This window comes from Atractosteus spatula, chromosome 14 (assembly GCF_055471065.1).
Source record: "Atractosteus spatula isolate fAtrSpa1 chromosome 14, fAtrSpa1.hap1, whole genome shotgun sequence".
NCBI lineage: Eukaryota > Metazoa > Chordata > Actinopteri > Semionotiformes > Lepisosteidae > Atractosteus > Atractosteus spatula.
Window position 1 is genome coordinate 538,564 of NC_142719.1, and position 15,725 is coordinate 554,288.

General features: G+C 52.3%; 1 protein-coding gene across 4 annotated transcripts; it reads left to right on the forward strand.

The window, feature by feature from the left end:
* Positions 1–306: 306 nt before the first annotated feature.
* Positions 307–13,865, forward strand: sfpq (splicing factor proline/glutamine-rich). Of its 4 annotated transcripts, none has more exons than XR_016094144.1 (12): positions 307–994; positions 1,725–1,913; positions 2,008–2,309; positions 2,400–2,495; positions 2,581–2,777; positions 2,854–2,938; positions 3,274–3,388; positions 3,468–3,516; positions 3,745–3,866; positions 12,854–12,904; positions 13,432–13,505; positions 13,758–13,865. XR_016094144.1 is itself a non-coding variant. In XM_088932901.1 (10 exons), the coding sequence occupies exons 1-10, from the start codon at positions 446–448 to the stop codon at positions 7,258–7,260; spliced, it is 1,839 nt and encodes a 612-aa protein (XP_088789027.1). In that variant the 5' UTR covers positions 307–445; the 3' UTR covers positions 7,261–7,608. The 4 variants fall into 4 exon arrangements, 2 of the variants coding, with proteins under 2 accessions (XP_088789027.1, XP_088789028.1); XR_016094145.1 differs by having other exon boundaries at positions 329–973; XM_088932901.1 differs by lacking the exons at positions 12,854–12,904; positions 13,432–13,505; positions 13,758–13,865 and adding an exon at positions 7,126–7,608.
* The last annotated feature ends 1,860 nt before the right edge of the window (positions 13,866–15,725 follow it).

Consider the following 15,725-nt stretch of genomic DNA (forward strand, 5'->3'; position numbering starts at 1 on the left):
CGATACGAGCTGGAAGACAAAAACAGGGCCGCTCGCACTGAAATCACCCAATCACAGAAACGCTCTTGCATCGGGGCGGGGTCTTGGGTGAGACTGATAACTTAACTGCCCAGTAAGAATAAGGTTTTTTTTTAAAATTCGCAAAAGAGCCACAGGCCGTTTTTCCTTTGACCCGCCTAGTGTTTCATCCCCCGGAGATCGACAGCTATTTTACCCAATGGGATAAGCGTGTGCTCGTGTAGTGCAAGACGATTGGTGACTGTTGAAAACGTCATCTCCTGTGGGCGGAGAAAGTGCGTATAAGACTTCACCACAAAGGCACAAAAGGTGGTCTTGGTCGCCATTTTGTAGAGTTGCTCAAGTAGTAGCCTTATCAGTGACGCATTCGACTTATTCTGTTTAGTAAACCTTAATTTTTTTATTATTAACAACAAAATCAGTCAGGATGTCTCGGGACAGGTTCAGAAACCGTGGAGGCTTCCAGCGCAGGGGAGGCGGAATGCGGGGCGGAATGGGGGGTAACCCCAACTTCAGAAACCACAACCAGCACCCCTTCCAGAACCGGACCCCGCAACAACAACAACAACAACAGCAGCCGCCGCAGCAGCAGCAGCAGCAGCAGCCGCCGCCACCGACTCCGCCGAACCAGGCCCCCCCTCAGACCCCGGGCCTGCCGCCGAACCAGAACACCCCCGCGAAGCCTCCGCCCCAGGCGAACCCGCCCGCCGTCCCGGCTGCACAGCAGCCCCCCGGCCCGCCCAACAAGAGCACGCCGCAGGCCCCCGCCGGGCAGCCCAGGATACAGTCTCCCCCGCCGAAGCCGGCAGCGCCGGGGGTCCAGAACCAGACGCCGAACAAGACCCAGCCGAAGCCGGGCCAGGCCAGCGAGCTGAAGCCGGTCCCGCCGCCCAGCAAGCCGGTCCCGCCGCCCAGCAAGAAGCCGGAGGCGCCGGCCGCAGCCGAGCAGCAGCAGGTCTGTAAGGGCGTCACACAGGCGAGTACCCGCGCCGGCAGTGAGGCAGCAGGGCCTCCGAGCACAGCCTTTAGCCGGGCTGGTGTATTTCAGCTTCCTGGCCTGTGAAAGGCAGGTGAAGCTGCACGCACCGTACGGCTTGTTGTTTTCTAAGATGGAGGCGCTTCGCGCTTGATAGCTGGGCCTGTGAGTGCGGCTCTAGAGCCGGCGGTGGGGCCGCCCGGACCGGCCGTGGCTTTCCCTGCGGCTCGGGAGCCGGTGGGCTCCGGTGGGAGGCTGTCCGCGGTGCGGGGTTGCCGGGTGGCCTAAGGTGTTTTTTTTCCCCCTGCGGCGCCGCCGCCATTTTCTCTGCGCGTGGAGGCGCAGCCGCGAGCCGCGGCCGTTGGCGTTTGAATGAGCAGAGGCTCGCGCGAGGGCCCACCGTGCCGGTCCGGGTCCACTATCCCAGCCCGGTCCGGTTCGGTTTTATCGTCTGGTCTCCACACCTGAGGCGCCCCCGGACTGAGGAGCTAGCGGCCCCGGGGCCCGCCTGTACCCGTTATCGGCTGTACAGTGCGCTTGGGCCCGTCTGTGGGGAGTCTGCATGTTCTCCCGGGGCGCTGCAGGAACCAGTTTCCTCATGCCCGCTGAGGGCTGGGCTGCCGGTGCGACTGATCACTTCCTGCTCAGCCCTTCTGAGCTGTTATGGTTAACTGCGTTTGTGTGTGTAACTCTTGGCTAATTCTGGCCCGTTTGGACCGGTCTCTTGCAGGAGCTGAGGGCCACCCTGTCTCTGCTGCGCAGGCCCGGGGAGAAGACCTACACCCAGCGCTGCCGGCTCTTCATCGGCAACCTGCCCAGCGACATCTCCGACGAGGAGTTCAAGAAGCTGTTCGCCAAGTATGGCGAGCCCAGCGAGATCTTCATCAACAAGAGCAAGGGCTTCGGCTTCATCCGCCTGGTGAGAGCGCAGCGCCGCCCCGCGAGAGACCTGTCCGCCGCGCGCTCCGCGGGCTCCATGCTCACGGTGTGCGCTCTGCTCCTCTGCCCCGCAGGAGTCGAGGGCGCTGGCGGAGATCGCCAAGGCCGAGCTGGATGACGTGCCGATGAAGGGGCGCCAGCTGCGCGTGCGCTTCGCCACGCACTCGGCCGCGCTCTCCGTGCGCAACCTGTCGCCCTTCGTGTCCAACGAGCTGCTGGAGGAGGCCTTCTCACAGTTCGGCCAGGTGGAGCGGGCCGTGGTGATCGTGGACGACCGCGGCCGCTCCACGGGGAAGGGCATCGTGGAGTTCGCCTCCAAGCCTGCGGCTCGCAAGGCCCTGGAGCGCTGCACCGAGGGCGTCTTCCTGCTCACCACGTGAGTGTCCTTCTGGACAGGCCAGCTCCAGCTGCGCCTCTGGCATCGGTTGCGCCGTACCACGGTAACAGCCCCCCTCGTCTCTTACAGGTCACCGCGGCCGGTGATCGTGGAGCCCCTGGAGCAGTTCGACGACGAGGATGGGCTGCCGGAGAAGCTGGCCCAGAAGAACCCCATGTATCAGAAGTGAGTTGGGGGTCTCCCTCGTGGTGCGTGGGGGTTTCCACGCTGGCAGTGGAGCGCGCTCTGAGACCTGTGCTTGTCCTCGCAGGGAGCGTGAGCAGCCGCCGCGCTTCGCCCACCCCGGCTCCTTCGAGTTCGAGTACTCGCAGCGCTGGAAGTCCCTGGACGACATGGAGAAGCAGCAGCGGCAGCAGGTGGAGAAGAACATCCGTGAGGCGCGGGACAAGCTGGAGAGTGAGATGGAGGACGCCTACCACGAGCACCAGGCCAACCTGCTCCGGCAAGGTCCGTCCCCGCCGGCTCGCTCGTTCTCTCTCTCGCTCTCTCGCTCGGCCGAGTTCACAGCCGCCTTTCTCCGCAGATCTGCTGCGCCGGCAGGAGGAGCTGAGGCGCATGGAGGAGCTGCACAGCCAGGAGATGCAGAAGCGCAAGGAGATGCAGCTAAGGTGAGTCTGGCCAGGCCTGGTCTGCGTCCAGAGTCGATCTGACCCAGCCCCCGTGGGGAGGGCGGCGGTCAGACTGTCCCGCAGGAGAGGGGGGGTGCAGTTCGAGGTGTGAGTGTGTGCTCCTGTCCTGCAGGTGGGAGGGGGGGTGCAGTTCGAGGTGTGAGTGTGTGCTCCTGTCCTGCAGGTGGGAGGGGGGGTGCAGTTCGAGGTGTGAGTGTGTGCTCCTGTCCCGCAGGAGAGGGGGGGTGCAGCTCGAGGTGTGAGCGTGTGCTCCTGTCCCGCAGGTGGGAGGGGGGGTGCAGTTCGAGGTGTGAGCATGTGCTCCTGTCCCGCAGGCAGGAGGAGGAGCGGCGGCGGCGGGAGGAGGAGATGATGCGTCAGCGCGAGATGGAGGAGCAGATGCGCCGCCAGCGGGAGGAGTCCTACCGGATGGGAGGCTACATGGACAATGTGAGTCGGAGGCCGCGGCCCGCCATTGTCCACCTGCGGTTCTGTCTGGAGCCCTGACTAACCCGTGTTTCTCTTGCAGAGGGAGCGCGAGATGAGGCTGAGTGGAGGGGGCTCCATGGGCATGTCAGGTAGGTTGTGTGCCGCCCGGGGGGGGAGGTGTCTGTCCAGGTTGTCACCTCAGCCAGCCTGGTGTTTCTCATCCTGTTCCAAGCTCACATACTCATTCAGATAAGAAGCAAGCTGACCATGGTTGTTTTGTTGTGCACATAGCTGAAAGCCTGTTAAAACCTGTGGTCCGAGGGGCAGAAAGAGGTGCCCTCGTGGTCTTGATTTCTGCCCTCCTCTCTCGTCCGCAGACATGCCCTTCGGCTCGCCCAACCAGAAGTTCCCCATGGGAGGGATGGGCTTCGATAACCACCAGGGCATGGGGGCTCCTGCAGCGGGCGGCATGGGTGGCGCCATGATGCCTGCGGACATGGTAAGGTATTCCGGGCGGGGAGGAGGTGGTAGGACAGCCTCTAGCGTATCGGTCACTGTTGCAGTCAACACTCCCTTCCTCAGCGAGAGCGAGATTAAGGACTCTGTTTCAGTGCTCGAGGTGTGATGTAGTGGTCCTCCTTCACTCAGTGCTCCTGTGGTGCGGACCGTATCACGTGCAGTTCAGCCTACCTCCAGTCCCTCTGAGGAGATCAATCTGTACTAAAACTGAAGCTCGTTGTCTTTAGGTGTTGTACTGGGTCTGTGTGCGATCCTTGTGTTGGTAATGGAGGTTGTTTGCAAGTCCTGTCTGCGAGCGCTGGGAAGACAGGCGTGATTTCAGCAGAGTAGAAGGCTGGCTGTCCCAGATCTGCACAACATAAGGTTACAGATGAGAGGAGCCATTGGACCCATCTGGCCTGTTTATCTTTGGATCGATAGCCTTCTCTCATCCAGCTGTCTCTTGAAAGAAGCAAAGTACTGCCTTCAGCCACATAGCAGAGTAGCCTGTTCCACAGCCCTCCGCTTTCTGATGAAGGGCTTCCTTGTTTCAGGTGCCAATATTTTTATATACCGTTGGTGCCAGACTGCTGCTGTGAAGGAAATTTTAACTGGAAGTGGTCAGAAGTTATACTGCCCTTTTCTGACTGGATGTATGAAACAGGTGATCAGACTTAACAAAGCTGCTGCACTAGAGGCCCTAAACTGGCTTTTTTAATGGAATGGGCACCTTCGCAACTGATTCAATATTTTCATGTGTGAAATGAGCAGGTTGTCAATTTTAGTGTTCTGTCTTTATCAGTTGTGCCACCTTGTGAATCAGTGCACTTTAGAAACGTAGCAGACTGGCATTATAAATTAATCTAATCTTATAATTTCGATTCTAGGAACCACTACTGAAGATCTAACGGGTGAACTGCTGTTCCCTGTTAAGAGCTGTTCTCATCCATGTAACATTCTGAAAATACTGTCATCAAACCATGCAGGGTTTCTTCTGATCTTGGCAGCTCTGGGCATTCAGTAAGGCTGAGTTGTCAGTACTGGACTGGGATGCCTCCAAGTGAAACCAGGCTGCTAGTTTTCCCCGGGGGAAATACCCCCCTCTGAGGCACTGTCCTGTGCCGCAGATGAGCCCCTGCAGGTCCTCTGGCTCTGTGTAGAGTAGGGTTGTTATTCCTGGTGTCTGCTTTGTTTGTAGAATCCATCTGACCCCAAACATTTGATGTAAAGCATTTTATGCGAACCAGAATTGATGCATTGTGTTCTGTTGCTAGCTGCCTTGGGGCATGAATGAATGAGCAGCACAGTGTCCTGTGGACTTTCCCCGACTGTGTCCTAGCTCCTAGCTCCTGCCTGTGCTGAAATCGGCTCAGGGCCTCTCGGAGGACGCGCTCAGTGGGGTGGGACGGGGCAGCTGAAGCACCGAGAAGAAAAATCTGCCTTTTGTTGCCTTACTGCTTTTCTGTGAATTTAGAGAATCAAAATTATCAAACAGTAACTCTGTAGCACATCAGTGAATCTGTTTTCTTACTCAAGTTATGCTTTGTTGCCATGTGTGACTCGTATTGCATGCATCTCAATCTTATCTGCACAAATCAGTTTTAGTACAGATTGACCTTTTTATGCCGTTTTATGCAGCTCTTCTTCCTCCAGTGCAGTGTTGAGTACAGTTTCTCTGTACACATCTGAAGGGACTGAGCTCTGCAGTCTTCATATTTCACTCTCCTGTCGACTGCCCTCAATTCTGAGGTTCTCAAATCAGTGTGGACTGGCTGAGCAGTGTCTGATTACTAGTTTTGAAAACCTGAATTTGATTTCTATACCAGAATGCTTTCAGTGATGAATTTTGACTCCAGTATATCTTCCTCATTTGCACTCATCAGCGATTCTAAATCTCCTAGATGGGAATATAATGTTGTTTGATTGTGGTGGTTCAATTTAATAGTGAAACTTCTGTAAAAGTGGCTTAGTGTGACCACAGGGATCATCTTAGGGATCCTGTCTGATCCTCTGACACTGTTGTGTGGAAGGAGCAAGACGAACCCAGTTTGTCAGTTCAGGTGTGTTCAGTGTTTTGTCTGGTTATTGAACTGTTACAAACCACTGTAACTGTAGAAAAGACTAAGATGAAAATCAGTCTGCAAAGGCAGCAAGCACATCAGTCTAGGTGTGCGTCATGAGTTCTGTCTTTAAAGATGTGATGCACTTTGCTAACCTGCAGTTTCATGTCTCCGCGTCAGCATTCTGCAGTACAGCCGGAGCACTTCTGAGTGAGCAAAAATGTTTGCACCTGTGGAATCATGACTGGTTGATAGGTCTGCATTCTGCATGTAGTAAATCCTAGTTTTCTTAACCTACGTCTGTAATCCAGCCGGTTTTGCCTGGTAAATAAGACCAGGTTAGTTGGATACATTGGTGGGGGGGGGGGGTCTGTACCTCAGACTGGCTGCTGTTTTACCTGTCTTTTACAGAAATGTGGGTACCGCTGTACCTGGCTATACCCCGAAGACCAATACTTAAAGGTTGATTTACATTGAATTTTGGAATTATTCCAAAACCGTCTGTACTGTTTACTTTTGATTTTGCTGTATTTAAGAAATGCAAAATTTCAAAATAGTTTAGACATTTGTTTCCAGCTGTAGATATTTAACTTGCCAGATGAGCACTGCTATTCTCCAATGCCACACTTGTATCAGCTGTACTTGTGCTCTGCAGGACACTTAATGTAGACAGGTGTGATTGGTTTTTACTGGGAGGTGGGGGATGATGCAGGTATTCCTCATGAAATATGAATTCACAATTAACATTTAATAAAAGTACAGGCTGTAGTTAGACCTGGAATCTGGCGTTGGCCAGGTGAAAAGGTTGAAGAGTAATTTAAAGAATTGTGAACTGTTTTGGGGGGGGGGGGGGGTGAATGGTTGGAACTGTACTAAAGGCAACTGGACTGGGTGGTGCCCTCCATTGGAAAGTCAGGCCTTTTATTAAATGTTTTCCCCTTCCTCCCCACAGTGGCGTAGCTCAGAGCTCGTGGCATGCTCAGCAGGCTGCAGCAGGACGTAACTAATGCAATCATTGCCCTTTCTTCCTTTTTTTTGTATGTCACCTGTGGCACCTGCGGATCTGCGTGTTGGACTGTTTCGACGAACCTTTGCTCCGGACTTTAATCTTCTCTTTGTTCTTAACCGGCTTGCGAACACGCCGTACCGTCCCTCCTCCCACCCCTCTCTCGTGTGGACTCGAAACGCGCCTCCTTGTAGCGCAACGAGCGTTTCCCCCAGGGGGGGCCGGGGGGGCCCAGGGGCATGGGCCCTGCAGGGATGGGTCCTGGGAACCCCGGCTTTGGCCGAGGGCGTGAGGAGTTCGATGGGCCTGCCAAGAAGCCCAGGTTCTAAACACTTGATGTGCAGTGGGGAAGTTCCATGACCCAGTGCTTTGTGTAGGGCCTGTTCGGAGACCTCTCACCCCATACGTCAGTGTTTAAACTTTTGCATTTTAGTCAGACTTTTTATGGCAGTTTCTTTTTATTGAGTTTTATTTTGTATTTGAAGTAGTGTGTAAATGGCTCCGTCTCCTTCACCCTTATCATTCCCTCTTCAGCTCAATAGTTTTCTGTGATGGACTCATGGTGAATTTGTAAGTAAACTTTATGGCTGTGTATTTTTGTGCCATTTCACATTGAATTATGTATCTCTTCTTTTTAAAGAAATTACAATAAAAATGTAATTCCGTCTTTACATTAACTTTGTTCCAAGTGTTTCAGTGCAGAAGTGGGATTATGCAGTGTTGTACTGCTGCCCTTCAGGATGCAGCAACTTCAGGGCACAAGTTCAAACCTGATAACACACGAACTGTGATGTAGCTTTTAGAATTGCGTAATCACCCCCCTTGGGTGTTAACCTCTATTCCTTGACGAGAAACGGGGAGACTTGTCTAAAACAGAAGACTTCTCGGAATAAAACAGTCTGGCTTGTTTGGTAGCTGGAGATGATGTAAGCCTGCAAAAGTTTCCCTTCATGTTTTTTACTTACCAGGTGTTCAGCACTGTGAGTGTTTCATGTTCCTTACTGAGCTGTGAGGAAGATGTGTGTAAAAAAAGCATGCCTTAGTGAATTACATCAGTCAAAAGCTTTTAACATTAGCAAGCTGTAAAGCTTAATTGCTGCACTGTAAGCAACTGGCTGTACAATACTGAACTATTTCATCTGCTTCAGTGCTCCACTTCATGCCAGTGGCTTATCTGAATGCATGATACCTGTAAGCCGTTTAAGGGCGTGGCTGCCAAGGTGTCCGTGTCGGTACCGTGACCGGAAGCCACTTGGAGCTGTTTTTGTTGAGGGTGAAAGATCAGCTCTGGTGGGTGTCTCCAGTGTGTTCTGCAAACCGCAGACCTGGCAGCGCTGAGTCTGTGAGCAGTTCGCTTCAGCCTTCTGACAGTTATTTGCCTTAAACTTATAACAACCAGGTTAATAGTAACAAATGTTTTAAAACATTTTACCAGCACTTTGATTTGCCAGAATTGTTTAAATCTGTGATGGTGTCACTGAAATAACGCCTGAAGTGCAGTATATGTGCTTGTCTGCCTGTCACTGTCGGCTCGATTAATTCAGCAGGATCCTCGGAGCTTGTGTACTTGCAGCTGGAGTAGCAGTCTGCTGTGCACTTTGTGGATTACATGATCTCTGATAATATCCCTGCAGTATACCATTACACAACAAGCTATCAGCTCTTTGACCTGAACATGGCTGGTTTTAAAACCTTGACTCTTGTCTTTTTGGTAATGGATTGTTCAGGAAAAGTGCACATTTTCAGATTAAGTGTTTAAAACCACTAGGGAGTTCTCTGCCAGGAGCTCTGTACAGCTTGGGTGCAGTTTAACAAGCAGGAATCAGTCTGTCCGATCTTGGAGTAAGTGGTTTTTATGTCTGTTCTTGGTAAAAATTTGCTAACGATTCAGCCTCTGATGTAAGCTTCTTAAGAAAAGAAGTCTTAGTCTGTAACCCTGGGAGTAAACAAAGGGTTTGTATACATAGTTCTGCAAAAGCTCCTGACATTTGTAAGCCAGCAGCTCAGCAGTGACCCAGTGTCTGGCTACCAGGAGCAGAGGTACCAGACCTGTGACCTCAAGGGAAAGGGTTGTAAGTTTTTAGAGGCTCTCCGTATCCAGCACCTCGTGTCCCCTGTTCTCCCCCTTCTGTTGCATCACTGTAACTTTTTTTTCTCGACAGGTTACTCTCTCGTGTCTGTCTTGACAGCTGCTGGTAGACTAAGGATCCCAAAACTGCTTGATTCACCATGTGAACGAGCATAAGGACTTCAGGCTGAGTGGTCAGCTGTTTATAGTCCATCAGTGAAAGGCAATTTCTGAGGGTGATCTAGATTACAGCCCTCATACAAACATGCTGGCAATGCTATTCCAGTTAAAGCAGGGGCCTTAAGATTTTAGCAAGTCCATTGGGTCTCGAGTGGCCATAGGCTGCGACCTGAAAAAATACTCTACAGGCATTCCAGTGGCTATAAGATAATCCAGTTTGATGTATAAGGTGCACTTCCAATGTCTGGAAAATGTGCTGTATAAAACACTTGTTTATGAAACTGCAGATAAGATCTTAAATATTAAGTTGCTTTTGGATGTTTGATCCCAGAACGTTTCCTGGAGCTGTGATTTGTATTCCCAAACCATAACCGAGTCTTTGCCTAGGAGAGTTCCAGATGAAATCGTGAAGATCTGAAAGATGCCTTGTGTTTATAAACATGGATAAAACGTGGTGCAGTTAATATTTTGCCAGAGCAGAAAATTACTGTGCTAATTCTGCAGTTAAAATGGCAGTAACGGCAGTGCGACACTGAAGATGCAGCACCTGCATGGCTGCATTGTGGAGATGGGTCAGAGGGGTGGGATGTATGCCAGGTGCATAGCCTGCATAGCTTCGACAACACCTAGTACTTCTGGGTTTTAGTTTTGGTGGAATCTGTCTTCCCCAAACTGAACTGTTTCTGCAGTTGTCTGGGACTCGCCTGGATTTTCTTTGGAACAGGCTCTGGCCAGAGGCCCGGGCTAAAGCGCTGACAGCCAGCCGTCGGGAGAATCGTCTCCAGATCAGTCAGCATTGGAGTGTGTGCTCTAGATGAGCCTCTCGCCTGGACCTGTAGAATCAGGGATTCAGGTACTGGTGCTGTCAATCTGGTAGATTTGCACCTCCATCCTCCTGGTTATCCAGACTAGCCTGCTAATTCCCTGAACTGGGACTGGCTCTTGCCTTTATCTCCAGAAGGAAGGAATGCTTACATGGGTAGAGTAGGATTGTGCAGGCCAGTAACTTCTCTATGGCATGCACATTCACTTAAACGTAGGCAAATACAATAAAGCTAAAGTTTTATGACAGGATGGGCTTCTGTATGAACCGGCCTGGACACCGTTTTCCCTCTGTAAATCATGTCTTTAGTAAGTGTAGGACTGGGTCTTTAACACTTGATTGGGCTGGATACAAGAGCCATTTAAAACTGTCAAGCTGGTTATACGCTCCCATTGCAGTGTACAGCCTAGCTTATGTAGCGTAACTGCCAATATGAATAAGGAGGTTGAAGAAAATGCAAGCTTTCTGCATGTATTCTTGTGCGTTTTTCAGGTAATATTGAATGTTCCCACACCAAGCTGACAAGAATAGAGCCTGCAGCTTCCCTTTATTCATGTGTGTAGCTTCCTGGTAAAGGGTAGGCCCAGCTTCTGTAAGTCTTGAGCGCAGTGCCCACGGGGCGCTGGAGCAGCGCGCGGGGCCGCCCCTGCCGCGCGCTCCTTGGCACGTGGGGCGCCGGTGCACCGCCGCGCCGCCCCTGGCAGTTCAGGGCGTTGAGGATCAGTAGTTCTACAGCAGGCAGTGGACATTAGAACCTGGACTGTAACGCGTCAGGATCAGAGCTGCAGAGAGGTAAGTCGTTTTTCCCGACGCTCAAATCTAGTCCTCTTTTCCTCCCGTGTCATTTGTCCTGTATTCCTGGGTTTCTGGCATCACACTTCTGAAACCGGAGTCACAGTGCAGAACACCTTATTCAGTTGCGTGAAACGGGTTGTGTGCTTTTTCATAAACAGGTTTGAAGAGCATACAAAAGGATTTTAAGCAAGCTTGGCCAGTAGTATTTGGAGCAGTAATTCATCCTCTTTCTGCGCAGTGCCTGAAGTATTCAGTTTTTCCCCCTCTCTGTAGCTGTCTGTCAGGACAGCTGCAGACTGTCACTGGCTTGTCAATGGGGGCTGGGAGGTTGGGCTGTAATTCAGTTTGAAATACTGAGCATCTAAGCTCTGTGTGGCTCATTAAATCTGCTCAAGTTACATTCATCGAGTGAACATCAATCCTAGCAGAGCAAGGTGTGCTGTACTGCTGTAATTTGTCTACATCAGAGGAGCTAGTATGAGCTTCTCACTTGTGCTGATAATGCAATTTAGTAGTTAAATTCAGTTTTGTAACTAGTTTCAGTTTTTAAAGCTCACATTTACTTTGGTTATACACTTCTCCTAAAAAGTATTGACAAAGCTGTATTTCGTGCTGTTTAAGCATTGCCGGTTTGGTAAAACTTTTGTATCGGTGATCTGCAGCTTAAAGATGCTCAAACCTATGAGTAATTGTGTCTTGTAGGCTTTGTGATGTTTCTCCTGACCCGAAAAACATTGGGTATTGAGGATTTTTCTTTTGTAAAAAAAACAATCAAATGCACAAGTTTCACCAAAATGCACAGATCTTGTCATTCTAGCAGTGTCCACTCTGACTCTAAATCTTCTGTACAGCCTGACCTTTAGTGGTCTTTGTGTCAGAGCAGCAGGGATGCAGCAGGTTCTCTGGCGGATACAGAAAGACCGAGTGGGGGGGGGGGGGGGGGAGTGGGTATGTTGGCAAACCTGGACCAGACTGGGGGTCGGTGCTGGGCTGGTGGGTTCTGCAGGGCCAGTGACAAGCCACCCTACCTTCTGCGGGGCCCACTGGAGTACTTATGTACTTTGCAAGGCTTACAAATTCAAAGTGCGCTGAACAGTGCTGTCTGGTAGTAATGTTGCGTAGTCCTGTGGAGCGGTAATCTGAGGGAGGCTCATGTTCTGGTGCTGCTGCTTGCCTGTCCCTCCGGAGCCATGTTGGTGCACCTGGCTGTCCCGTGCCGTCGTGACGCTTGGCATCAGGGGTGTGGTGATTTCACTGCGTCCCTTTTGAGTGGGGGGGGGGGCTCCACTGGTTTCTGCACTGTACTTCCGAGTTCTGTCCAGTGGACACAGGACTTGTTCGAAACGTGTGCCAGCCCATCATGTCTCAGGAGTGTGATGCCAGACGAGTGGGCCAGGGTCTGAAAATGCTTCAAAGTGACTTTCAAAAGTTTACTGTCAGAGGTGAGCAATCACTTGAATATCGAAACGAACTTCACAAAACGCTGGGTGTGTTACATCAACTAGCCATTATGCTGTTTTTAGTCAATCCAAATTAAAATTATAGAGATCTTAATTGTTCTTGAGGTATTGGCAAACAAGATTTTAAATGTGCAACTTTCTCTGCATGTTTATAGTCCAAACCTATAATTCAGACCAGCCTTTATTCCCTTCCTTTTGATTGTTTTTAGAGGTAATCCTCCCTGATGGGAGTCCAGGGAGTCCAGCCTGCCTCCCCCTGTGCTCTGGGTGTGCAGTGTTCCTGCTAGGCCACAGCCTGTTGCAGTGTCGCACAGCTGTGGCAGGGAGCTGTCACCGCACCTGCAGACTCCTCCCTGTGCCCTAGTGGGCATTATTGTAGCCACTCATCTGCCAGAAGCGCATCGCATACAGGGCCGCTGCCATCACGGAGCTGCCGCAGTCCTTATCCCCTCTGTACAGGGCTGCAGGATTGCCCTCTAGTTTACTGCCCCTCTGCAGTACAGAAGGGTCCAGGATGTGCTCGTCCAGGGTATAGTGATGTTGGCCCCTCACTCCCAGGCGCTCTGCTGACTTGTGTGGTTCTCTTCCTTCTGCAGGTGCCGCAGCTGCATGGAGGGGGCTGAGGGGCCTGGAGCTGCACAGAAAAGGTCAGTGTTTCTCCTGTGCTCCTGAGGCTGCAGTGTTCTGCTGTCATCCATCACCTGCTCAGAGTTAGTTTTACCACTGCTCGATCTTCGACTGTTACAGTACAGATTTCAGCTAAGGGAAGGACATGAGGAACGTCCAGCTCTTGGTTGCTGGTAGCTAGCCTAAGAATTTGAGCCTATTCTTGAGGACGACTTGTAGCAATCCTGTTGGTTGGTGTTTTAGGCCCTTTTTAGAGTGACTTCAATTCTAAAAACTAAAATGGGGACCTGGACGAAGCCATGCACAACCCTTGTGTGAAGGGTCCCCAGTTCCTACCCAGAACTATACTACTTCCTCCATTTCCGGTTTAAATCTCTGGGTTTCCCTCGATCCCGGGACGTGAAGCACTTGCATCAAGTGCCCTTGAGAACAGGAGGCATGTGTGCAGTTTTAAACTGCTCCTCTGTGGAGACGGACAGACGGGCGGAGCTGGTGGTGGAGTCCTGGCTGGCTCACTGACTTCACTGGTGTGCTCTTGTCTCTACAGGATGGGCATGTTGAGACCTGAGGAGATGGAGCGTGTTTGGGACACCGCAGGCATTTGGACGACATCTGGAGCAGGTGGGACAGCCCGCCGGGACTCCTACCATAATGCACCTCTAGAGCAAGCAAACTGGGGGGGTCACTGGGTGTCGCACTAGGATGACGTGCAGAGGTGGAGGCAGCTAGCTCCATCGTCACTTCTACATGTCCTGTGCTGTCCCTGTCCTTTCTGCTTTAGTTTTATACAAGCCAGTGTCTGGATTTCGGCCTTGTTACGAGTGGCACAGGAGAGTGAAAGCACTTCCACTGAAGTGGGTCTGTCTTCCACAGCTGGTGTTTCCTGCGCAGACCGGACTGGGTTCCACAGCCGGCGGAGCCCCACAGACTGCGAAGAGGATGCCTGCTCTGTTACCGTTTCAAATAAAACTATGAAAACCATGCCTGCTTTCTGGTTTCATTTTAAGAACAATATGTACTTGCTACAGGGAACACTCTAAGGGTATTTGGACAGTTGCAGTGTTTAGACGTTTTATAGGAAGTGACTTTGCAATTCTGAATTGCAGCTGGTGATGAGTGTGGTGTAACTGGGAAGCAGCAGCTCCATTGCTGCTGCAGTGAATTTGGCACCAGCTGACCCTTCAGTATAGCCCGGTGGGTGTCTCCAGTGGGAATGGGACACAAGATTGCATGCTGTGGAAATCTGATTTCTCTCCGTTAGCTGGGCAACCTGAAAGTCCACTTGTTTTGGAGAACTGGGGTTAAGTGCTGAATTGGAGTGGTTTAACTTGACACTGTAGACTGCAAGGCAAGCTGAAGCCTATGTACTAGAATTGAGATGTAACTCCAGTAAGGTGTTCTGATCCTGATTAAATCAATACATTTCTATTTTGGCATCGGATGGTTAGAGCAAGAGTCATAACTGAGCAAGGCTGCAAGAAATGACTTGATGTTCTTGACAGTTAAAAGAAAATGAACAAAGGTAGCAATGAGTTCGTCTGCAAGTAAACGTAAGTGTAGCAACCCGTGTCCGTGATGGCAAGTGATCTGACGCAGATGGCCACATAGCCGTGCTGAGCAGTAAAGGTGTGGAGCACTCGTACTGGACGATGGATTTAGAGCAGCCTGTTGAAGAAAACGGTCTTCGCTCAGGTGCGGAGACGTCCGACAAAGTCAGATGGGAATCTAGCTGAGCAGCCACCACCCCTTCAAGGACTGGAGAGAGAAAAGATGCTGGAATGATGTGAGGGCATGGGGTCCTGGCAGGGTGTTCCTCGCAGACTGTCAGGCCAGCTTGCTGGGACTCGGTGCTGATGTAAGGGGGGCAGCTGGAAAGTAGCCCAGCGTAGAGATGTAGGTCTAGGACAGGCAGGAGTTCTCTTTCGTGCTACCAGTCACACAGGCAGGATCAACAGCAGCGACCGGTGCCAGATGAGCAAGACGAGCTCGATGTCCTTTCATCTGTCATTTGCCTGAGAGCCACTACAGGCCTCTTTTCAAAGACTGATGTCTGCGCTGGGGGGGCAGGCAGGTGGCAGATCATCTGCAGGGCCTCTGGCTCTAATCAATAATTAACACCGAGTTCAGGACATGAATAATTGATTGCGGCAGGTTGACTAATTAGAGGGCGCTGGGGGAGAGAGCAGGGGCGGGGGTGCCCCTCGAGGCGCAGAGAGGAGAGGAGATGGACGGGACGCCAGCAGACCTGGGTGTCGGCGCAGGAGGTGGCAGGGATGGCCGGCCGCCCCCGGTGTCTCGCCCCCTGATCCGGACTGCGCTGCACGGTGGAACCCGCACCCGAGACGCTCCGAGGCTACCGCCCCCCTGCCGCACCAGGGTCCCTGCCCACCGGCCCCGTGTGACCCCCCTAAGGTAAGACGAGACTTTAACCACACACCCCGCGGTCCTGCCCTGGTCCCCCTGCCCACAGCCCACTGGGGTACCCCTCCCCCTGCCCCCTGCTCACCCCCCTGTAAAGGGTTGACTCTTTCGGCAGCTGGCACTGCTCCTGGTTGGGAGCAGGGGGCCGTGTGCTGGTGAGGGCCCTCCTGCTCCTCGGTCCGGACCCCTCCCTGGAGCTCCCCCTCTCCCTGCCTCACTCCCCTCCCTGTCCCTGTCCCAGCAGGCTCGGGGGGGCTGCCCTCTTCACTCGGGGAGAGACATCGCTCCTGCAAGGCTTTTCCAGGAACCTCTGCGCCCCCTTCCGGAGACACCCCCCTCTGCCAGCGGAGCGTCTGCAGCGGCCCCCACCTGCCTGTGGCGTGCCTTCGTTGCCATGGAAACCCCCCCGCCAGGGAGGGG